Source organism: Callorhinchus milii, unplaced genomic scaffold (genome assembly GCF_018977255.1).
Source record: "Callorhinchus milii isolate IMCB2004 unplaced genomic scaffold, IMCB_Cmil_1.0 Scaffold29, whole genome shotgun sequence".
NCBI lineage: Eukaryota > Metazoa > Chordata > Chondrichthyes > Chimaeriformes > Callorhinchidae > Callorhinchus > Callorhinchus milii.
The window spans coordinates 5,283-28,186 of NW_024704770.1; the positions used below are offsets into that span (position 1 = coordinate 5,283).

General features: G+C 46.7%; 1 protein-coding gene across 1 annotated transcript; it reads left to right on the forward strand.

Annotated features, from left to right (window-relative positions):
* The first annotated feature begins 1,841 nt into the window (after positions 1–1,841).
* Positions 1,842–15,998, forward strand: LOC121848078 (adhesion G protein-coupled receptor E3-like). The gene is made up of 13 exons (XM_042344704.1): positions 1,842–1,964; positions 2,453–2,545; positions 4,774–4,951; positions 5,548–5,667; positions 6,956–7,149; positions 7,944–8,111; positions 8,659–8,868; positions 9,400–9,632; positions 10,255–10,321; positions 11,546–11,637; positions 13,053–13,221; positions 13,941–14,030; positions 15,380–15,998. The coding sequence occupies exons 2-13, from the start codon at positions 2,480–2,482 to the stop codon at positions 15,389–15,391; spliced, it is 1,599 nt and encodes a 532-aa protein (XP_042200638.1). The 5' UTR covers positions 1,842–1,964; positions 2,453–2,479; the 3' UTR covers positions 15,392–15,998.
* The last annotated feature ends 6,906 nt before the right edge of the window (positions 15,999–22,904 follow it).

Here is a 22,904-nt window from a genome sequence, read left to right on the forward strand (position 1 = left end):
ATCCTGGCAGTCGCATGCACAGGTCGTGTCCCAAACTATATATTGTGTTCTTCGCTATTATTTCCAACAGAAATCCATATTTTTTGAATTTTTCGATGAGGTAACGCAGAGGGTGGATAAAGGTAGTGCAGTTGATGTAGTTTATATGGACTTTCAAAAGGCATTTGACAAAGTGCCACGTGAAAGACTTGTAAGAAAGATAGAAGCCCACGGTATAAAAGGGACAGTGTCAGCGGATCCAGAACGGGCCGGGAGACAGAGAGCAGAGAGTTGTGGTGAACGGCCTCTTTTCTGACTGGAGGGAAGTGTACAGTGGTGTCCCCCAGGGATCGGTATTAGGACCACTGCTCTTCTTAATGTACATAAATGATCTGGACTTGGGTATAGCAAGTACCATTTCCAAGTTTGCGGACGACAAAGTTAGGTTGGGTTGTAAATAGTGAGAAGGATAGGAGCCGACTGCAGGAAGACAGAGACAGATAGTAAAATGGGCGACACAGCAGATGAGTGTCAATGTGGAGAAATGCGGGTAATGCATTTTGGTAGAAAGAAAGAGGGAATGCAATATAGGCGGTAATACAATCTTAAGGGGGCAAAAGAACAGAGACCTGGGGATGCAGGTAAATGAATCCTTGAAGGTGTCAGGACAGGAAGATAAGGCTGTAAAAAGGGCGTATGGGATTCTAGGCTTTATAAATAGGGGCATAGAGTACAAGAGTCCGGAGGTTATGAATAACCTATATAAACACTGGTTAGGCCTCAGTTAGAATACTGCGCCCAGTTCTGGGCACCACACTATAGGAAGGATGTGAAGGCGTTGGAAAGGGCGCAGAGGAGATTTACGAGGATGGGACCAGGAATGAGGGACCGTGATGATGAGGAAAGGCGAGAGAGGCCGGGATTAGTCTCATTGGAGCAGAGAAGGTTACGAGGACCTAATAGAGGTCTTCAAAATCATGAGGGGATTTGATAGGTTAGAAAGGGAAAATCTGTTTCCACTGGTGGGTGTGTCGGTGACTCGCGGTCACAGATTCAAAATAGTTTCTAAAAGAAACCGAGAGGAGGTGAGAAGAAATGTTTTCACGCAGCGAGTTGTTGGAATCTGGAACGCATCGTCTGAAAGGGCGGTCGAGGCCGATTGAATAACAACTTTTAAAAATGCGGTGGACGGGTATTTGAGGAGGACGGGTTTGCGGGTTATGGGGAAAGGGTCGGGGAGTGGGACTGACATTACATTGCTCTATTCAAAGAGCCGCACAAACTCGATGGGCCGAATGGCCTCTTTTTGTGCTGTACAATTCTATGATTCTATGATCTCATTTGTTTTTGAAACAATCAACACTTTCTGCAGCTCTGACTCCCAAGGTGTCTGTTCCATACATTTACTGCTCACTCACTGAAATAGTGTTTCTGAGGATGGAGAAAATTTGGAATGAATTGGACTCAATAGATTATAAAAAACAAATTGCAAATATTAATCTATAGCCCATTCGTCCTTCAGATGAAACCAAAGCCCCATCTGTGCCTTTTCAGGTGAATGTTACAGGTCCCACAGCACAATTGGAAAAGAGAAGGGGCTTCTCGCTCCCGGTTTCCTGGCCAACATCCCGAGCATAAAACCGGCCATTCATTCCATGGTGCTATGTAGGACTTCCACCCACAAAACACGCAGTCGCTGCACTTTACAGTGATTTAGATGATGCGCTTTGAGGTGCATTGATGAAGAGCTTTTACATGTTGGAAGAAAGGATCCAAGTTACGATATTTATTATTTGAATTTCAGAAATCGATTTGAAGCGCTTCTTTGACTTGAATATTCTGAACATCTCCAATCTGCCGGTGAACAATTCTCAATCATTATCAGTAAGTTATGAGCAGGGAAAATAGAAAATTGGGGAAATGTCTCCCCAAGCCACCAGAATCCGGCTCGTAATGTGTGTGAGCCATTGCCCAAGGCAGATCAGGTGAGGAAACACCGACTTTGTGTCTGGAAAACCAGGAGAGGAGTGCAGAAGACACGACTGATCTCTAGCTCTGTGCTGGTGTTCGCTCCCCCACTGGAGCTCTCTACTCTGATCCCATTCCCTGCTCTCTCCCTATCGTATCTGTGCTGGTGTTCGCTCCCCCACTGGAGCTCTCTACTCTAACCCCGTTCCCCGCTCTCTCGCTATCGTATCTGTGCTGGTGTTCGCTCCCCCACTGGAGCTCTCTACTTTAATCCCCTTCCTGCCCTAGTACCATACAGCTCTTCTGATTCCTGTCAGGATTTGGGAAGTCTTTACACTGAGACCTTTATCACATTGGGCCAACAGGATGTTATTATTTTCTTGGCTTATGGCAATCAGAAAGTTATAGACTGCCTTTAGAGAACCTTAACATAACAACTCTTGTTTTCTTTCCTCCACTTCTCCCGCACCTCTCTCCCCCATCTCCTCTTCCTCCCCGGGCACAGTCCCCCGGCAGTGTGTTTTGTTCTGCAATGAATAAAACCAGTCTGAAGATGGATGGGTTCTGTCATCAGTCAGCCAGAGAAGTAACCATGCAGGTAAGTCTCACTCCTTGGTACCAGTTCATCAAGGGATAATAATAATAATAATAATAATAATAATAATAATAATAATAATAATAATCCTTGCAGTTGAGATTGCATGAAGCGGAATTGAGATGTCTCAAAGCACTTCATGGAATATACCCTAAAGTTCAGTGACTGTGTATTTTCTCGGCGAAATTAAGCCATAATCAGTCGTGGAATGAGTGGATCACATTTTATTTGAAGGATTTGTTGGTCAGGACACTGGGCCAACAATCCTGCCTGGGGGCGGGAAAAGGCAATCCCCACGGTCCTCACACAACACCTGCCACCCCATTGCCCCCTCTGCCACCCCCACTGTCCTCACACAACACCTGCCACCCCATTGCGCCCTCTCCCCCCCACACTGTCCTCACACAAGCTGTTAGTTTACCGTTAGTCAGTAGTTCGCGTTAGCTGTTAGTTTACCATTAATCAGTAGTCAGTATTAGCTGTTAGTTTACCGTTAGTCAGTAGTCAGTGTCAGCTGTTAGTTTACCATTAATCAGTAGTCAGTGTTAGCTGTTAGTTTACTGTTCGTCAGTAGTCAGTGTTAGCTGTTAGTTTACTGTTCGTCAGTAGTCAGTGTTAGCTGTTAGTTTACTGTTCGTCAGTAGTCAGTGTTAGCTGTTAGTTTACTGTTCGTCAGTAGTCAGTGTTCGCTGTTAGTTTACTGTTCGTCAGTAGTCAGTGTTAGCTGTTAGTTTACTGTTTGTCAGTCGTTAGCATTAGCATCAAAACCAACAACTTGTGTCTGTACAGCGCCATTCACAAAGTATTTGGCAAAGAGTTCAGTGTATTTTAAATGCAAATGTAGCAGATCTCATGCCAATATTGGGAAGAGAGAGGATTTTCTATCTCCGGTGTCCTGGCCAACATTCCCCTCCCCCCGCCCCCCACCCCCACCCCCCCACTCAGCTCCCAAAAAAATGGTTGCTCATTCCATGGCTATTTGTGGGATTTTGTTGTGTGCAATTGGCTGTCACGTTTGCCCACAAAATACACAGTCACATCACTTTACGTTATATCCTGCGAAGCACTTTGAGACAACCAGATGACATGATAAGGAACTATATTGAATCAAAGGATTGTTATTATTGCAGTAAAACTCACATAAATCGTATCAGTCATGACCATAGCATTTAATATGACTTATGTGAAGTCCGAGTTAAACACAAAGAGTATAAATCATATAAAATCAGATGCAATCAGTAATCTACACTGTGCGTGCATAATTCAATGCAGCCAACAAGTGCACATGAGGGGTCAAGACTACGTTTCCCCTGATTCAATGCATCTTAACCTGTTGCCGTAGGAGTACTTATTGCAAGCGTTGGAATCACATTCAATCCCAGGAAATTAAGCTCTTTTGTGCAGTTCAGTACATCAATTCCCACGATTCAGTACAGCCAGTAAGTGCGGGAGTAATGGAGGATAGGTGGTGGCATTGCGTGTTAGGAGATGATAATACGACTTGTGCAGAGAAATCTAAGTGGTTAGTGGGGCAAGTAAGGCGGGGGACGTGAAGCAGGACAGAGCCCACTGAGCCGAGGGAGCGAACAGGAAGGTACAGGATTAGGAGATCGGAGAGGTAAAGGGGAACAAGACCATGGAGGGCTTTGAAGGTGAGGACCAGGATCTGGATCTGTATCCTCTTTGTGATGGGAAGGCAGTGGAGTTTGGCGCGGATGGGGGAGATAGGGTCACGGAGCCCAGTGCGTGAGGGGATAAGGGCTGCAGAGTTCTGGATGATCTGCAGTCTGTAGAGGGAGGATTTGGGGAGGCCGACAAGCAGTGAGTTTGCAGAGTCGAGCCTCGATGTAGTGAAGGCGAGTATGAGGGTTTCGGCGCCCTGCGGTATGAGACAGTGTCAGAGCCGGGCGATGCTGCGGAGGTGGGGGAAGGCAGAGCGAGTCATGGCGCGAAGGTGGGGTAGAAAGGATAGTTGAGGGTTGAACAAGACCCCCAGGTTCCGGACCGGCTTAGCAAGGTTGAATGTGCAACCACGGATGGCGATATTGTCAGCGCCTGAGGTTTCCCTAAGTTTTCACCCCTCCTGGGATTGGAACCCGGGTGCTCTCACTTGCGAGGCGAGCGCTCTAACCAATACACTGCAGGACTCCACTTATAAAGGTAAGACTTATGTGAGTTTCACTGTATTATTGTAATAGATGGAGCTCATGCGGGATTGGGTTTTTTGACAGGATATCATGTCATTCGCAAGTCAGCTGCTGGCGGACTCTGCTGCGTGGAACAGGCTGGAGCAGGAGGAGAGACTGCGGGTGGCATCCACCTTGCTCCAGACGATGGAGAGGACAGCGGTGACATTAGCCCTCAGCTTAGCCAGCCCGGGGTTCATACACTTTCCAGACGCCCAGCTTGGTAAGTTCCACAGTGAGCGACAGGAGTATCATTTACATGGATTGAGACAATTAAATTATGTTTTACTTTGCAGTAAAATCTTGTGAACACTTTGAGACACCTCAACGACATAACAAGGTGCTGTATCAAAAGCAATGAATGTTATTAGTGCTGGCGATCTTATATTTTTGGAACTGTATCTGGACTCATGAACAAGTGGAAAGAGCCAATCAACATCCAAAAACATAATGATTCTTGCATTTAGTAATAATTTGCACTTGAATTGTGCCTTATCACATGGCTGAGATGTCTCAAAGTGCCTCACAGAACACACTATAAAGTGAATTGATTGTATATTTCCCACAAAGAGTCATGAATTGAGTGATTAATTATTGTAATTTTAGTATTGAAGGAATTATTAACCCCGGAAAGCAATCTGCCATTCAACTAATAACCGGGTTCCTTCTTACTGTGAGGTAAACAGAGGTGTGTGGAGTAAGGAAATCTGACTCAGGTTCTCCTCCGCCTGGGAATCAAACCCAGGTCCTCTCACTTGGGAGGTGAGTGCACTAACCACTGCACTACAGGACTCCAAAAGCTGCCATTTTGTCTTTTAGATCTGCAAGTGGGGGTTATTGATACGGAAAGACCCCCCAGCCAACAGCGAGCCAGACTCTCCACCCAAGGGAGCAGCATGGATATAAACTGGGCAACCATCGCAGGAGGAGAGACGACTGGTAAACTGAAGCTCTCAATTTGCAACAACAATGATAATGACAACAACTTGGCTTTACACTGCGCTATTCACGGGGGCAGCGTCTGGGAGCACTTTAACAGCTTGATGCCAAACTGGAAAGGGATGGGAGGTGACCATACAACAACAACAACAAGATTCCATTTATAGAGCGCCTTTCACGTCGGGAGGATGTCTCAAGGCGCTGTACAGTTGGGTCAGGACCCGAGCATTGGGGGGAAATGGTCAGGGTGAGGGGAGGGAAGGGAGGGAGCGAGGAATAGGGGAACTGGTCAGGCTGAGGGGAGGGAAGGAGCGAGGAGGGGGTAGAGAGTCGAGAGGGGAGGTGAAGGTATGATCAAAGAGAAAGGTCTTGAGACCGGCCTTGAAGGAGAAAAGGGAGGAAGCGGCGAAGGTACTGGGGATAGAGTCCCAGAGCCTCGGGGCTGAGAGACTGAAGGCCCGGCCACCGATGGTAGGGCGGTTGGGGCGGGGGATGTGGAGCAGACTGGAGTCAGAGGAACGGAGGGTACGGGCAGGTAGGTAGGGGATAGTAGGTTGGAGAGGTAGGAGGGAGCGAGGCCGTGAATGGCCTTGTAGGTGAGGATGAGGATAGTCACGGTCGAAGAGGAAACTTTTCAGGTGCAATCTGAAGATGGGCAAAGAGGGGGGAGAGATGGAGGGATTGAGGCAGGGAGTTCCAGAGGTCCGGGTCTGAGGTGGCTGAAAGCACGGCCACCGATGGTGGAGCGTAGGGAATGAGGGACAGGCTGGAGGCCAGAGCCTGGTGAGTGGAGCAGTTTTTGTTATGGGCAGCTGGGTGAACGTAGAACCCAATCACCGTGCTGAAGACTATCCAAACCAAACAGAATTCCATGCATCCCACCTACACAGGGAACTCCCAGAGATAGATTGTTGGAATGGAATGCACTCTCTCTCTCTCTCTCTTTCCCTGGAGGGATGCATCCTGCTTACCTAATTCCCTAAAGCATTAGGCACAAGTTGGTGAGAGCCAAGGCTTGGGGACACGAGGGTGTGCTTTGGGGTAACTGCTAGAGTCTAACCCACTAAAATCACATAGCTTGCCATTGATATCACTGTCTAGCAGACTTGCCCGCTGCTTGTCCAGCTCGGACCACACTACCCATTAGAGCTTTGGCTTGCAGCGTTAACACGAGCTGAGTAGGATGAGTCCCTATCCCCAGTGACTGATGTGCCCCTCCAAGTCCAGAGATCAGGGTGTATTGACTGAAGGCTGTGTAACTGGTTCCGGTTCCTCTCCTCTACTCCAGGTTTAGCAGCCGTCATCTTCATCTCGTACAGCAATATGGACAGGTTCCTGAAGGGGGCTCCTTACAGAGCTCACACCGGTCACCCAACCCCAACCAGAACCCACTTGAATTCCGCGGTAATTTCGGCCGCTCTGAGCAACCGCCAGAGCGACCCACTGCCTGAGGCTGTCAACTTCACCCTGAAACACAAGCAGGTTAGTCCCAGGCCTCAGAGGGATAAAGTGGAGCTCAAAAGAAACTTTTCACAAGATTGGTTCAGATGAAGAAGACCCTTCGGCCCATCTGATCTCAGCACCTCCACAACACCCTCCTGAGTGTCCCCCATCACAACATTGAGCTGCTCTTCAAACGAATCCCAGTGTCGTGGCCTCAAACCCTCTTCCTGGACACCCTATTCCACATGTTAATTACCCTCTGGGTAAAGAAACACTTCCTGGTGTCTGTCGCATCATTTCAGATAAATCCCCCAGTCACTCACTTCATGTTTGTTTGCAGGGACGTTTCTATGCACCAATTGCCTGCTGCGTTTGCCCAAAAAACTACACATTCCCTACAGTTTACAGCTTTGGGAAGTCCTACTGATGCGAAAGGCTCTGTGCCAAATGTGATGATAATAAACCTTGCCTTTGATACAGCCCCTTCACATTGGGAGGACGTCACAAAGTACATCACAGGATTCACAGGAGTAAAACGGAGTGACTCTGTTTTGTGAGTGAATTTGCTTTATGTTCGTTGCCCTGGAATCTTTAAGGTCCACCTGAATAGGGCACAGATGGGAGGCTGGTTCTTTTCATCAGAAGCATTGCGCCTCCGACAACGCAGCACCTCTCCCCCCACCCCCAGAGCTGCACTGGAGCGTTAGCTAAGACTATATGAGTGGGGGCTTGGACCCACATCTTCCCACTCAGGGGCAAGAGTGCTACCAACTGAGGCAGGCTGACTTGAAATATACGGATTATTTGGGGCCTGTCATGTTATGTCTTTGCAGGAGCCTGAAGCGGGAGAGACATTAGTCTGTGTTTACTGGAACCATTCAGCGAATGGGAGTCACTGGTCACCCCGAGGCTGTGAGTTGACACATTGCAATCAAACCCACACCAGCTGTAAATGCCAGCACCTGTCCAGCTTTTCTTTGTTGATGGCCTTCAACCGGGAGGTAAGGACTTTCATAACACTCGCTTTTGTGAATTTGCCTTTCCTCTTCGCCCATCTTCAGATCACGTCCTTTGGATGAAATATTAAACCGAGGCCCCATCCGGCTGTTCAGATGGCAGTAGTGGCGCTAGTGTCCTGACCAACAATCCCCTAAATATAATGGTCACTCGCTCCATGGCTGTTTGTGGCTGCCACATTTCACCCACAAAATACACAGTCACTGCACCGTACAGTATATCCTGTGAAGCGCTATGGGATGTCTCAGCGATGTGATAAGGCGCAATATCAAATGCAAGGATTATTATTATTATTACACCTAACGATGGGAAGCTCACATTAATGTCTCATCCAAAGGGCGGCACCTCTGACAATGGAGTTCTCCCCCCAACACTACATTGGAGCGTCAGCTTAGACTATGTGAATCCAAAGTGGGGCTTGAACCCACAACCTTCCAGCTCAGACATGAGACCCCTACTGACTGACCCAGGCTGATACATCAGAAGCAAATGACAGAGAAAATCAACCAGAAAATGTCTTGTGTGTTTCAGTTGCAGGATTCTTCATCAGACAAGGCTCAGCGCGTTATTACCTACGTGGGGATCACCGTTTCCCTCGTGTGCTTGGGCACCACCATCATTACTTTCCTTGTCTCCTCCAAGGTGAAGAATGTGATAACAGCCACCCACACCCAGCTGTGTGTCAGCCTGTTCCTGGCAGAGCTGCTCTTTCTCACAGGGATCAACAGCACCAGCAACAGGGTAATGATAACCAGAATCCTTACATCTGACACAGCGCATTTCACATTGGGAGAATGGCTCCGAGGGCTCCATAGGATTTCACAAGATCAGTCTGGATGAAGAAGGCCCTTCAGCCGATTTGATCTCATCACCACCAGAACACACGCCCGACCATCCCCCCATCAAAGCATTGAGCTGCTTTATAAATGAATCCCAGCATCCCGGCCTCCCTGTTCCACTCGTTAATTACCCTCAGGGTAAAGAAACATTTCCTGGTGTCTGTCCTGAAATTGTCCGTCTGCAACTCCAAACCCGTGTCCTCTTGATTTGCTGTACAGTGTAGTGACCATGTGTTTTGTAGGTGATTGCAGCAGCCAATTTGACTGGCACACGCGCGTGCGTGTGGGGGGGAGGGGGCCGCAAATGGCAGAATGGGGAGTGGGGAATGTGAGCACAAAGCATTGCATCCACCGAGTATCAGCCCCACACCATTGATTTCCATATACTCAGTCTTTCCCTGGTCAAATGCCTGTCTCCTTGCTCTCCTTCCAGGTGCTGTGTGGGATCATCGCTGGTTGTCTCCATTACCTGTTCCTGGCGGCATTCGCTTGGATGTCTTTGGAATCAGTGCAGCTTTACCTGATGGTCCGAAACCTGAAGAAGATGAGGTTGGCTGGTACTCACCGCCCCGGAGGGCTGCTGTACACACTGGGGTATGTGCCACCCGCAGTCCTGGTGGTTATATGTGCCGCAGTGTACCCCCGTGGCTATGGATCACACAGCAAGTAAGTGTTTTTTGTCTGTGTCCCCCCGTGTCTTCACTTCCCCTGCCTTGCCCACCCCACCATTGGCAGCCAGACCTTCAACCGCTCTGCCCCAACCCTTTGGAATTCCATCCCACAGTCCTTCCGCCTCGCCCCTCCCTTGGCTCCTCAAGACCCACCTCAAAATCCTCCTCTTCTACTACTGCTCTCCACGACCTCCACCCTTATCCCTTATTGTCCAGCACTCTGGGACATGCTCTTAACGTGAAAGGCGCTATTCAGGCATAATTTATTGTTGTTTGTTGTGTGTGTTGTGTGGAGCAGGTGGATGGGGGGGTGGGGGAGGTCCCATTGTTGGGTCAAATTACCATTCTATAGTCACCTTCCCCCTCCCCCCTCTCTCGTTATCTGATGCTGCCTTCCGGAAATGCTCTATGTTTCTTATTGGACATCTCAAAGCATGTCATACGGTTCGCTGTCAGGTGTAGTGATTGTGTCCACCATAATAACAACTAACAACAACGTGCATTTATATTGTGCCCTCCATGTGTGTGAGGGTCTCGGAGAGCTTAGCTTCTAATCATTAGGTAATAATAATAACTAATATCTCCGAATAACTTTCCCTTCTGGTTCTCAATTGTAGCTGCTGGTTACAGGTAGAGAAGGGCTTTGTGTGGACGTTCCTTGGGCCAATCTATTTGATGATTCTGGTAATTATTTTTTAAAATGTTTATGATACTTTACGCTTATAAATATGCACCAACCTGGGCGTCAGCCTGGCTCAGTCGGTTGTGCGTTCGCCTCCGAGTTAAATGGTTGTGGGTTCAAGTCCCACATCAGAGATTTTGAACTCACCGTCCAGTCTGACCCTCCAGTACTGGATGGACCGCATTGTCGGATACTCTGTCCTTCAGATGAGATGTTAAACCATGCTCCTCCGCCTGTGCCCTGTTCAGGTGGAGGTTAAAGATCCTGTGATGCTATTCAAAAAGCGAAGGGAGTTCCTCTCTCCTGGCCGACAATCCTCCCAAATAACATTATTCATTGACTGCATAGAATCGTAGAATCATCATCATAACAATAATAATAATCCTTGCATTTGATATAGTGCCTTATCACATCTTCGAGACGTCTCAAAGTGCTTCACAGAATATACTGTAAAGTGAATTGATTGTATACTTGTGGGTGAAACTCAGCAGCCAATTATAATCATAATAATTATAATTTTAGAATTATACAGAAAAGAAGGTGACTATTCAGCCCATCGTGTCCGTCCCGGCTCTTTGAAAGCACTGTCCAAATTAATCCCACTCCTCCTTCTCTCTCCATAACCCTGGAAATTTCTCTTCCCAAATATCTGTCTAATTTTCTTTTGAAATGTGTTGTTGAATCGGCTTCCCCCACCCTTTCAGGCAATGCATTCCAGATCCAAACAACTTTCTGTGTCAAAAACATTGCATGGCTGTTTGGGGTCATTGCTTCCTCTATAACTCCCTGTTCAGGTGACTATTTCATCAGAGGATTATAAACAACTGCATATATTGCTCTTTTCATAAATATCACATCACATCCCACATAATCCCATCTCCATACTCTTCCAATGACGTGGACATGAGTTTAAATTAGGGCAAATGGGCAATTTCAGGACAGACACCAGGAAGTGTTTCTAATTTGAAGAGGGTGGTCAGGAAGGGGCGGGTGGGGGGTGGATGGGGTGGGGGTGTTGGATGGCGGTGGTGGGGGGGATGGGTTGATGCCAGGTGCTGGGACTCATTTAAAAAGCAGCTCAGTGCTGTGATGGGGGGTGGTTGGGCAGGTGTTGTGGAGGTGGTGAGGTCAGATGGGCTGAAGAGTCTTCTTCATCTGAGCCCATCTTGTGGTTGGGGCTCTGTGGAGAAGACACAGTGGTATTAATTATTTAAATTGCTCAATAGGTCAACACAGGTCTGTTCATGGCCACACTTGTCACCTTGAAAGACGTGCTTTCCCATCGTGATGTTGAAGTCTCAAAGATCAAAGACACGAGGTAAGAAAGCCCGTATCCCAGCGACTTTGTTTCTTTATGATCAATCATAGTAGTAGTACATAATAATACATAATAATATGATAATATTGAAATAATAATCCTTGCTTCTGATACTGAGCCACGTCACGTTGTTGAGACCTCTCAGAGTGCTTCACAGGATTTTTATTGTTAATTGTCGTGACTGTGTTGGCAAAGGTGGAAGCTAAATTGCACATGGAAACATCCCACAAACAACTTTGAAATGTGTGACCAATTGTATCTGGGGGTTTGTTGGCCAGGACACCAGGAAAGAGAAATTCCCATCTCTTTTCAAATAGCTCCACGGGATCCTTCATGTCCACCTCAACAGACACAGATGAGGGCTCTGTTTAATGTCTCGCTGAAGGGCGGTACCTCTGACAACGCGGTGCTCTCTCCCTCCAACACTGCACTGGAGCGTCAGTCCAGATTGTGCGCTCAAAGTCCCCAACACTGGAGCTTGAATGCACTGTGTCTATCTCAGTATTACCCACTGAGCCAACCTGACCTAAAATTGGCTGCTGCGTTTGGCTGGTAAAAATACAGCCACTAAAATTTCTCGGTGATATAAAATGCAACGTGTTTAATGTTGCGGCAATATGTGTGTCTGCCTCCACCTCACCTCATCTCAGAATGATGGGGTAAAGCCCAACCTGTCAGGGCTTGGAGTCACATAGACTAATATGAGATAAGACATAAGCAGAGGCCCTGTCTGCCCGTTCAGGCTGTTTCTCTCTCCCCGATGTCCTGTCTGACAATACCCCACATAAAGGTGACCATTCACTTCCTGACAGTTGAATCACCCTTCAAGAGCAAATAGACAGTCAACTGGGATCCAGGAACAGAAATTTAAAAAGAAATTCGAGGAGAACAGCTGCTGTGGGTTTATAGGGCATAGGAGGCTTGAGGTGATGGTAGAGGCTATTGGTAAACCTTGTGAAGCGCTTTGAGACATCATCTTCACGCAACAGATGCTGTATCGACTAATAATAATCATAATTATTGTGGAGACCTGTAGCTCAGTTGTCACCTTGCAAGCGAGAGACCTGGGTTCAATTCCCAGAAGGGCGAAACCTTGGGCAAGTTTCCTCACTCCACAGCCCTGGTTATAATCCCTCAAGAAAAAGACACAACGACAAATTGGTCACTTCAATGACTGTTCGTTGGATGCTGCTGTGTGCAATCGGCTGCTGTGTTTCACTCACAAATATACCATCAATTCCCTCTACAGTATATTCTGTGAAGCGCTTTGAGAGGTCCAGAAGATGTGAAAAGCACTATATAAATGCAAGGATTATTTGGCAGCCAGCGATGTCTGTGCAAACATCCGTGCAGTGAGTGAGCCGGTTATTTGTTGGTGTGAGCCTTACTCTGACGGTTGTCTTGTTCCTGGGCAGGATGCTGGCGTTTAAAGCCGTGGGGCAGGTGTTTGTCCTGGGCTGTACCTGGATCCTGGGAGCGTTTCACTTCCGGAAGGAAACGGTGGTCATGGCTTATTTATTCACCATCGTCAACAGCTTCCAGGGCGTCTTTATCTTCATCCTCCTGTGTCTGCTAAATCGCAAGGTATGTGCAGCTGCTCTCCTTCTCATAATAATAATCCTTATATTTGAAACAGCGCCTGATCATGTCGTTGCGATATCTCAAAGCGCTTCACACGATATACTGTAAAGTACAGTGACTGTATTTTGTAGGCAAATGTGGCATCCAAACAAGGCAGGTCCCTCCTGAAGATGGAGAAGGAGGGGCAAGGTGGAGGGATAGAGGAAAGTGCTCCAGAGTTTCGGGGCATAGCAGGTAAAAGTGTGGCCACCAATGGTGGAACGGAGGGCACGAGGGACAAGCAGGAGGCCGGAGCTAGTCAAGCGGAGGCAATGGGTTGTAGGTTGGGGAGTAAGCAGGTCGGAGAAGTAGGGAGATGCCAGGACATGAAAGGATTTGAGTGTGAGCATCTTGAAATCAATCTGTTCAGTGATAGGGAGACAGTTGAGCCTGGCTAGACCTGGTGTGATGGGGGTGTGGAGTTTAGTATGGGTGAGTATGCGAGTGGCAGAGGTTTGGATGAGCTGGATTTTATGGATGGTGGAGCTGGGGAGATCGGCGAGGGGAGCATTTGAATAGTTGAGGCGGGAGGTCAGGAAGTGAAGTGGAAGTGATTTTATTTGGGGGAATTGGATGAAGGAAAGGGCACAGCACAGACATGAAGGGCCGGATGGTGTGGGTTTATACGGTTCCACTCGTGAATCCCAGCGCTGTTTGAGCTTCCCTTGTCCCTGTTGTTGTAGGTGAGGGCTGAATATCGTGGGTGGTTCACTGCCGTGCGGAAGATGAGGTTCAAGTCAGAACCTGCCGGCATCCCCTTGACACTCACTTCGGTAAGTGGTACCTCCACAGGACTGACACATACACAAACCCAGGACCAGAGCTGAGCCTTTCTGGACAGCAATATCAATGGTAAGTTATAGAGTTTTATCTGGTGTAAGATTCTATAATTAATGTGTTAAATAATATCTTAAGTTATATTTGCCATGTTTATGTGTACATATATATATACATATATTTGAAACATATGATCAATCTCATATGAGGGATCTTCGAAGAAGACCCTTTCTGAAGGACGAGAAACAAAAAGACTGTTTACAAACGACAAACTGTTCACGTTCCTTATCAGACATTTTCTCATGTCACCCTTTGGGTGATATCGAACAGGGAACTTTACGACAATACTTGGATACCTTTTGATGGACATTGGATTCAAATGAAAACATTAAATTGGACATTTTCCTACTGTCTCTGCCGCAGCATTTGGTTTGAACAACTTAAATTATTGTGAGCCACAGTATACGTGGATACGTAAGAATGATTGAATGTACTTTTAATTACTTATATCCATTATTAATGTGATTAATTCCATAAGATTTGTGTCAGTCCTGACTTCACCACAGGGTCACGAAAATAAATGAAGCCTCACATTGGCGCAAGAACAGGGACCCCGTTGTGCTGAAGTGGGATAAATACAAATGTTTAATATAGTTTAAAGATTAAGTATTGTAGTTTGGTAAGTTATGTTTAGTGAGTTGGAGATTGATTGTTGATGTGTACAGGTGGGGTAGAGGTAATTATACTGAGACATGGCAGTTATACCGGCCATGACAATATTATGTCCTGTATAATTGGATATATTATCAGATACTGTCTCATCCCATTTCATGGCTCATACTCATAGGGACCTTCATTTGCTTCATTGGCTCTATCCACTGCTTTCTCGTTTACTTGTTTATTGACAAGAAAAGATGTGTTGGAGAAGCAGAAGTCAAAGTGAGAGAAGTTGAACTTCCGAATGCCCTCGCGAGAGAGATTAAGTAATTAAATTATCCTCACGCTGGTTAGACTCCAGCAGTTACCCCAATGCACACTCTGGGCTCCCCCCCAAGCCTTGGCTCTTGCCAACCTGCACTAATACTTTCCGGGATCAGGTAAGGGGGATACATCCCTCCAGAGAGAGAGAGAGAGAGCGCGAGAGAGAGAGAGAGAGAGAGAGAGAGCGCATTCCATTCCAACAATATATCTCTGGGATTCTATCAGTTGGGATACATGGAAATCTCAGCTGGGTTTGGAGACTATGAAGCGCGGTGCTGGGTTTCTCCATGTGTCGCACACCCCACTGAACAAAAATAAATGAACTTGGTGTGACAGAGCCTTCTGTAACATTAACCCTTTGCAGGATGAACCCTGATTGGATGAGGAGCTGGAGGTGCAGTGACTACACACAATGATCTACTGTCAGACCGTGTGAGGGGACCACATTGTAGATAAGCTCCGTCACCCTCTACAGCATCTGGCCTGACTGGCCTCGACCATCCAGGGAATCAAGCCTGGACTATCCTGCTCAGCGTATGTCACCCCCACCCCACCCCACACCCCACCCCACACACTTGCACATTAACCCAGCACTTGTCACGTGAGAACAAACACGAAGGGGAGTGGAAATCTGGAGCTCTCTCCCTCTCTCAAAGGGATTCAAATGCTGGATTCAAATTTTGAAGACTGAGGTGGACAGATGTTCTGTTTGGATCAGTGTATCGAGGCATATGGGGCAAAGGGGGTTGGAGTTGGGGTACAGATCAGCCACGGTCTAATAGTACGGCAGAATAGGCTCAAGGGGCTGAATGGCCCACTCCTGTTCCCATGTTCCTCAACGCCGAATGAAGCGCTTATGCATAATGTAATTGATTAGAAATGTGGTTATCGTTGTTATAGAGGCAGAATGTTGCAGCTGATCTAATGCGCAATACATTTTATACTTCCACAACGCCTTTCGTGTCAGGAGGACATCACAAAGTCTGCTGGGTGGTGGGGGGGGGGGGGGGTTGGGGGGGTGGGAATGGGAGTGAGGGGGTGGAGGATGAGGGAGGGGCTTTGAAAGATGACCGAAAGCATAATTAAAAAAGGTAGATCTTGATGTAGACGTTAAATAAGGGGATCTGAATGCGTTTAAGTTCATCAGCGTGGCATGTCAGCCTGGCACAGTGATAGTGCTCTCTTCTCTGAGTCAGAAGGTTGTGGGTTCGAGCCCCATGTCAGGACTTGGAATCACATAGTCTAAGCTAATGCTCCAGGTCAACGCTGGGGAGCGCTGCGGTGTCGGAGGTCCCATTTTTCTGGTGAGGCCCACAAAATACGCAGTCACTGCACTTTACAGTAAAGCCTGTGAAGCACTTTGAGACATCCTTCTGACCTGATAAGGCACTGTACAAAATGCAAAGGTTATTATTCTTATTATTTTTATTACTATCTTATCAAATTCATATTGGCTGAATTTTATTTCAAGGTGCAATTTGGGGAATGAAAGGGCTTTGCGCTGGATGTTTGTGATCTGCTGTAAACAGTTATATTTCCCATCTGTCTCCACACTATTTACTCCGACACAGAGATAACAATCTCTTGAGAGGCAAAAGACACAAATCTGCATTGTGTTACACCTTTGTAAATATTCCTGTGAAATATTAACTTGATAGGAATAAACATGATTTAAATCAAAAGACTTGTGAGCTGATTGTCGGGAGAGCGATAGTGTGTGAGTGTGTGAAACGTCGTCATTTCAGGACTTGGAACTCATATAGACTGAGCTGCTCCAGTTCAGTGCTCGGGTGGAACACCGCACTGTCAGAGGTGCCGTCCTTTGGTGAGACGTCACATCGAGCTCAACCCTCTGTGCCTGTTCAGGTAGACGTTAGAGATCTCATGGCACTGTTGGAAAAGAGAACGGTTCAAGCCTCCTGAGTGAACACATCACCAACAACAACAGCAACAGCTTGCACTTATATAGCGCCCTCCAGCTCGCCGAGTGAGACAAGCAGCGGGAAAGCTTACTGGGCAGTGCTGTCAACGGCAAGTTATGGGGTTCTCGCTGGTTAGACTCCAGCAGTTACCCCAACACACATCTGGAGTGCCCAAACCTTGGCTCTCACCAACCTGCCTAATACTCTGTGGTTAGAAGCAGGTGTCACTCTGGGGGAAGAGAGAGAGAAAGAAAAAGAGAGCGAAAGAGAGAGCGTCCACAAATATTTAGTTAATCCACTTTACAATATATTCTGTGAAGCGCTTTGTGGCATCTCAACGACATGATAGGGCTCCATGTCAGCACCTCGGGACATCCTCCCGACTTGATAGGCGCTATTTAAATGCAATTTTGCAATGTGTTGTATATCAAATGCGAGAATTATTATTTGGTGAATGTTCGCTGATTGAACGTGAAGTGCTGTATCAGACGCTTAAGGAAATGAGAGACATGTGGCATCAGACGCGTTGTTTTGGAAATGTTTGGCTTTGAATGTATTTTGTCAAAATATCCACACGTATGTGTGTTTTACACTACTAGAAGGAAATTCCACAGTTTCTTCTGATAATTGAACAAACTTGTGCAGTGAATAACTGAGCTAAAGATTCTTGGTACATACTGAGCTTTATTGGTCTGCACTGAGTTGTCTGGTCTCATCAGTAAATTTCCTTCAGCTCCCGAGATAGGAAGTGAAACTCAGTCCAGTTTTTCCCTGGTTTTCCACTGCGTCGCTTCACTACAGATACAAAATTCCAGATTCTAGATACAAGATTCAATTCCAGGCAGAGGGCCAAACCTTGGGCAAGTTTCCTTACTCCACACAGAGCCTAATAATAATCCCTCCAAAACCAAAAACAATAAATCATTCCTCATTTTCAATCTACGACTGTTTGTGGGACATTGCTGTGCGCAATTGGCTGCCGCGTTCGCCCACAAATATACAGTCAATTCACTTTACAGTGTGTTCTGTGAAGCGCTTTGGGATGTCCTCCCGACGTGAAAAGCGCTATATCAAATGCAAGGATTATTATTATTATTAAAATGTTTTACAGAGCAAGGACTTTAGAGAAGCAACTTGGATAGCAGATAAAGTTTCATCCCACAACACTGATATTTATGCCTTCAGGATACTTTTACGTGAAAGGCGCTACACAAATGTATTCTCTGTTTGTTTGTTTGTTCGTTGATCACATCGTTGATATAACCAGAAACGTCCCAGTGATTAACAGTGCAAAGTGGAATGTGGTTCAGTAATTACATAGGGTGTTATGGCACAGAAACAGCCTATTTGGCACAGCTCGTCTGGTGGTTACACTCCACTGGAACTCCCAAAGCCTCCAATGCCCCTTCCGATTCCTCTCTGTTTTCTCCATCACGTACGCAGAAAACTGCTGTAGGACGTGTTATATCCACATGCAAACATTCAGAGCTATGGACTCCTGTAGCTCAGTGGTTAGAGCACTTGTCCCGCAAGCGAGACCTGGGATTGAATCCCAGAAGGGCAAAACCTTGGGCAAGTTTCCTTACTCCACACACCTGATAATAATCCCTCAAAAAAAAACAACTAATTGTCCCCTTCAATCCACGGCTGTTTGTGGGTCACTGCTGTGTGCAATTGGCTGCCGCGTATCACCCACAAATATACAGTCAATTTACTTTGAAGTATAGAAGACGTGAAAAGTGCTCTATCAAATTATTATCATGACTTGGACAGACATCAGAAAGATTACCAGTGCTTTAGAACAGAAGCTGCTCAGTTGGCGGTGGCTCAATTTCAGCCGAACCTGAACGTCCCCTCAGGGCTCTGCAACACTTGGCCAAACTGCACCTAAAGTCTCCACAATGAAGTAAGCCGGTGGGTTCCTCTGAGAAGGGAGCGCACACCCCAGATACATAAAACACAGAAATCTCAATAATAATAATAATAATAATCCTTGCATTTGATATAGCGCTTTTCACGTCAGGAGGACATCCCAAAGCGCTTCACAGAACACACACTGTAAAGTGAATTGACTGTATATTTGTGGGCGAACGCGGCAGCCAATTGCGCACAGCAATGTCCCACAAACAGTCGTAGATTGAAAATGACCAATTTATTATTGTTTTTGGCCTTTTGAAGAGATTATTATTAGGCTCTGTGTGGAGTAAGGAAACTTACCCAAGGTTTCACCCTCTGCCTGGAATTGAACTCAAGTCTCTCACTTGCAAAGCGATTGCTTTAACCACTGAGCTACAGGACTCCATAGATGTCTCAAAGCTCTTCACAGAATAGAATACAATAGTTTCGTTTGGAGACTCTTCAGAGTGCTTTTTTCTTTAATTCCCTTTTAAAACTGTTATAAATTGTGCTTCATTCCAAGTCCTAATATCCCACTACCCAGAGAAAAAAAGATCTTTTATCCCCCGTTGTTCTGATAAGTAGAGCCACTCATCCCTTTTATAATCCCAGTGGATATGCTTGATATTCTCGCCGTGGTCTTGACATCCTCGTCAGAGCGGGACACTGAGAACCGGGCACCACACTCAAAATGTTTTTATTTTGTTCTTTGTATTAAATATGTATTTATTCATCAATATAATATTTGGAACAACAGAAATGCCAAACAAACACAACGCTCAACGTCTTCGGCTGAAATGCCATTTGTTGTTGTTGGTTGAGCCAACAGCCTTCTGAGCTGGAGGTGAGAGTGTTCCTGTCTGAGCCGGGCCGGCACTCGGGGTTGTGAGGAAACAAATTATTGCTGCTGTGATTACTCAATGGATTATAAGGGAATAAAATTGCCTCATCATTGCTGTTTCTTTTGGTGAGTAGCTTTTAAGCCTCTTAGGAACGTACTGGGATGCCATCGCACTGCCTTGAACTGTTCCAGGAATCCCGGGGTGAGGCTTCATTTCCTGCTCTGCTGAGGTAATGGGTTTATTTTTTCTCTGTTTCGCGGATGGATTTGGGCCAAATGGAAATCCGGACGGGACGTGTGGAAGCAGAAACAGTTTGACAACGTTCTTTTTCAGGTTGTCAGGAATCCTGTAGCTCAGTGGTTAGAGCTCTTGCCTCGCGGGCGAGAGACCTGCGTTCGATTCCTTATTCCACACACGTGACTCTGTTTACTTCGCAGTAAATAGGAACCCGGTCGTTAGTTGTTAGTCGATTAGCGGATAAACACAAGTATTTACAGACAGCAATAAAAAAAAGAATAATTTGATCACTCAATCCATGACGGTTTGTGGGACGCTGCTGTACGCAATTGGCTGCCGAGTTTCGCCCACAAAATATACAGTCAATTCACTTTGCAGTATATCCTGTGAAGCGTTTTGAGACGTCTCAATGACAAGATGAGGTGCTGTATGAAATGCAAGGATTATTATTGTCATATAATGATAGTTTGTGGGTGGGGCACAATTTTAACAATAACAGGCATGTGGCACACAGCAGAGCTTTGATGGCACAAACTCACACCCTTATAAATGTTCAGCGATTTCCCCATCTCACTCCATCAGTGCTCAAGTGTTGTGGTAAAGTTTCACCTTCATTTGCACTCAGAGCCAAATCTGTGTGGACAGGTTCTGACTTGACTGAGGGAGAGAGAGAGAGAGAGAGAAAGAACAAGAGCTGCAGAGAGAGAGAAAGAGAGAGAAATAGAGATAGACAGAGAAAGAGAGATAGACAGAGACATACAGGGACAGAGATTGACAGACAGAGACAGAGACACACAGGGACAGAGAGAGAGAGAGACAGACAGAGATAGACAGAGACAGAGACATACAGGGACAGAGAGAGACAGACAGACATACAGGGACAGAGAGAGAGAGAGACAGACAGAGAGGGACAGAAAACAGCGACAGAGATAGAGAGAAACAAAGAGAGAGAGAGACACAGAGAGAGAGATAGTGAGATACAGATAAAGAGAGAGACAGAAAAATAGAGACAGAGAGCGAAGAGACACAGAGACAAAGGAGAAGCCGTTCATGTGACTTCTGAGTGGACACATCAGCCAGAATGAGGAAAGCAAACTGGTTTGGCTTACTGCTGGGTACGTGAGCGGAGTGCGGAGTGATTAGTGGATGGAAACACAGTGAACGCAGAACCCTTTATCTTTTCCCTCTGCGCTGTCGTGTGTCAGCCCGGCTCAGTCGGGAGCGCTCTCGCCTCTGACTCACAGGTTGTGGGATGAAGCCACCACGTCGGGGAGTGGAATCACACAGTCTCAGCTGATGCTGCATTGATAACGGGACTTTCTCTCTCTCTCTCTCTCTCTCTGTCGCGATGTCCTGGCCAGCAATCCTCCAGATAAAATCGATCGCTCACTCCCTGGCTGTTTCTGGGATGTCATTGATTGTCAGGACTCATGTGGAGTATAAACACCGGCACAGACCGGTTGGTCCGAGTGGGCTGTTTACAGGCTGTACAGTCTGTGTAAATTTTTATATGTGATTCCAAGTCCTGACATCGGGGTTTGGACGCACAACCTTCTGACTCAGAGGCGAGAGCACTACGACTGTACCAGGAGGGACATGTTATGAGATTTTTAAAAGAGACCAATGCTTTTGTTTCTCAGTGATTTACTTGGGCAATGTTTGGGAGCCTTTGACTGTCACCAGCCAGACCTGCTCCCCAGGATATCAACAGTCCGGGAATGGGACGTGCCTCGGTGAGTAATAATAACAATAATCCTTGCATTTGGTATAGCGCCTTATCATGTCGTTGCGACGTTTCAAAGTGCTTCACAGAATATGCTGCAAAGTACCTACACACTACATGGCACAGTTTAAAGAGGGTTCAGGAACAGAGAGGGTTCCCATACACAGGGCTGTGAAGGTGACAGGACAGGTTGATAGAGCTGTTAAAAAAGCACATGGGATTTTGGGTTTATAAATCGAGGCAAAGAGTACAAAAACAAAGAAGTTCTGTTGAACCTTTACAAGTCACTGGTTAGACCTCAGTTGGATTATTGTGTGCAATTCTGGACACCGCACCATAGGAAGGATGTCAAGGCCGCGGAGACAGTGCAGAGGAGATTTACCTAATGTTACCAGGGATGAGGGACTTTATTTAACCCGTGGTGGGTGGGTGGGGTGGGGTGGCAAGGGTGGGGAGGGGGGAGAGTTCGGGGGAAGGGGAAAGGTGACCAAAGATTCGGTCAATGTGGAGGTTCTCGAGACGCACCTTGAGTAAAGTGATGGAGGGAGCGAGTTGGAGGGACTCAGGGATGGAATTCCAGATAGTGGTGGCAGATAGGCTTTATGCTCATCCTAAATACGTATCGCTATGTCTCCATGTCTGGAGATCGCTAACCATATCTCTCTGGAATTCTCTCCCTCAATCTCTCTGCCTTGCCCCTTCCTTACCCATCTTCAAAGACCTTCCTCTTCAACCGCGCCCTCCCCTCGGCTCAGCATTGTGCTCCACCACTGTCAAGCTCTCTGGGACACTACCCTGCATGAGGGCCAAGTGGTTGTCGTTATTTCTCTGTCTTTGTATCTCCATGTCTATCTCTGTCTACGTGTCTATCTCTGTCAATGTATCTCTGTGTCTATCTCTGTTAAATGTAGTTCTTATGTCTATCTCTGCGTGTTTGCTCTGTGTGTGTCTGTCGGTCTATATCATCAACTCAGTCCAGGTTCCTACTTCCTGGTGAGTAAACAGAGGCAGGTGGAGTACGGAAACTTGCCTGTTGTTTCGCTCTGACCCGGGAATCAAACCGGGGTCCTCTCGCTTGCGAGGCGAGCGCTATAACCAACGCTGTCATGTCAACAGAACGTCACGTCATTCGCAAGCGTCCTCGTGGGCAGAGACGAGCTGTGGAACAGTATGGAGACTGACGAGCGCATGCAATCTGCTAACGCCTTCCTAACCCTGGTGGAGAAATCCGCAATTGCGGCTGCATTGGATCTGCCCGATCAGGGAGTG

Coding starts and splice junctions, on each gene's coding strand:
- LOC121848078 (XM_042344704.1), top strand. CDS start 2,480: ATGAATAAAACCAGTCTGAAGATGGATGGGTTCTGTCATCAGTCAGCC. Junction 7,150..7,943: donor TCACCCTGAAACACAAGCAG/GTTAGTCCCAGG, acceptor ATGTCTTTGCAG/GAGCCTGAAGCGGGAGAGAC. Junction 13,222..13,940: donor TGTGTCTGCTAAATCGCAAG/GTATGTGCAGCT, acceptor CTGTTGTTGTAG/GTGAGGGCTGAATATCGTGG.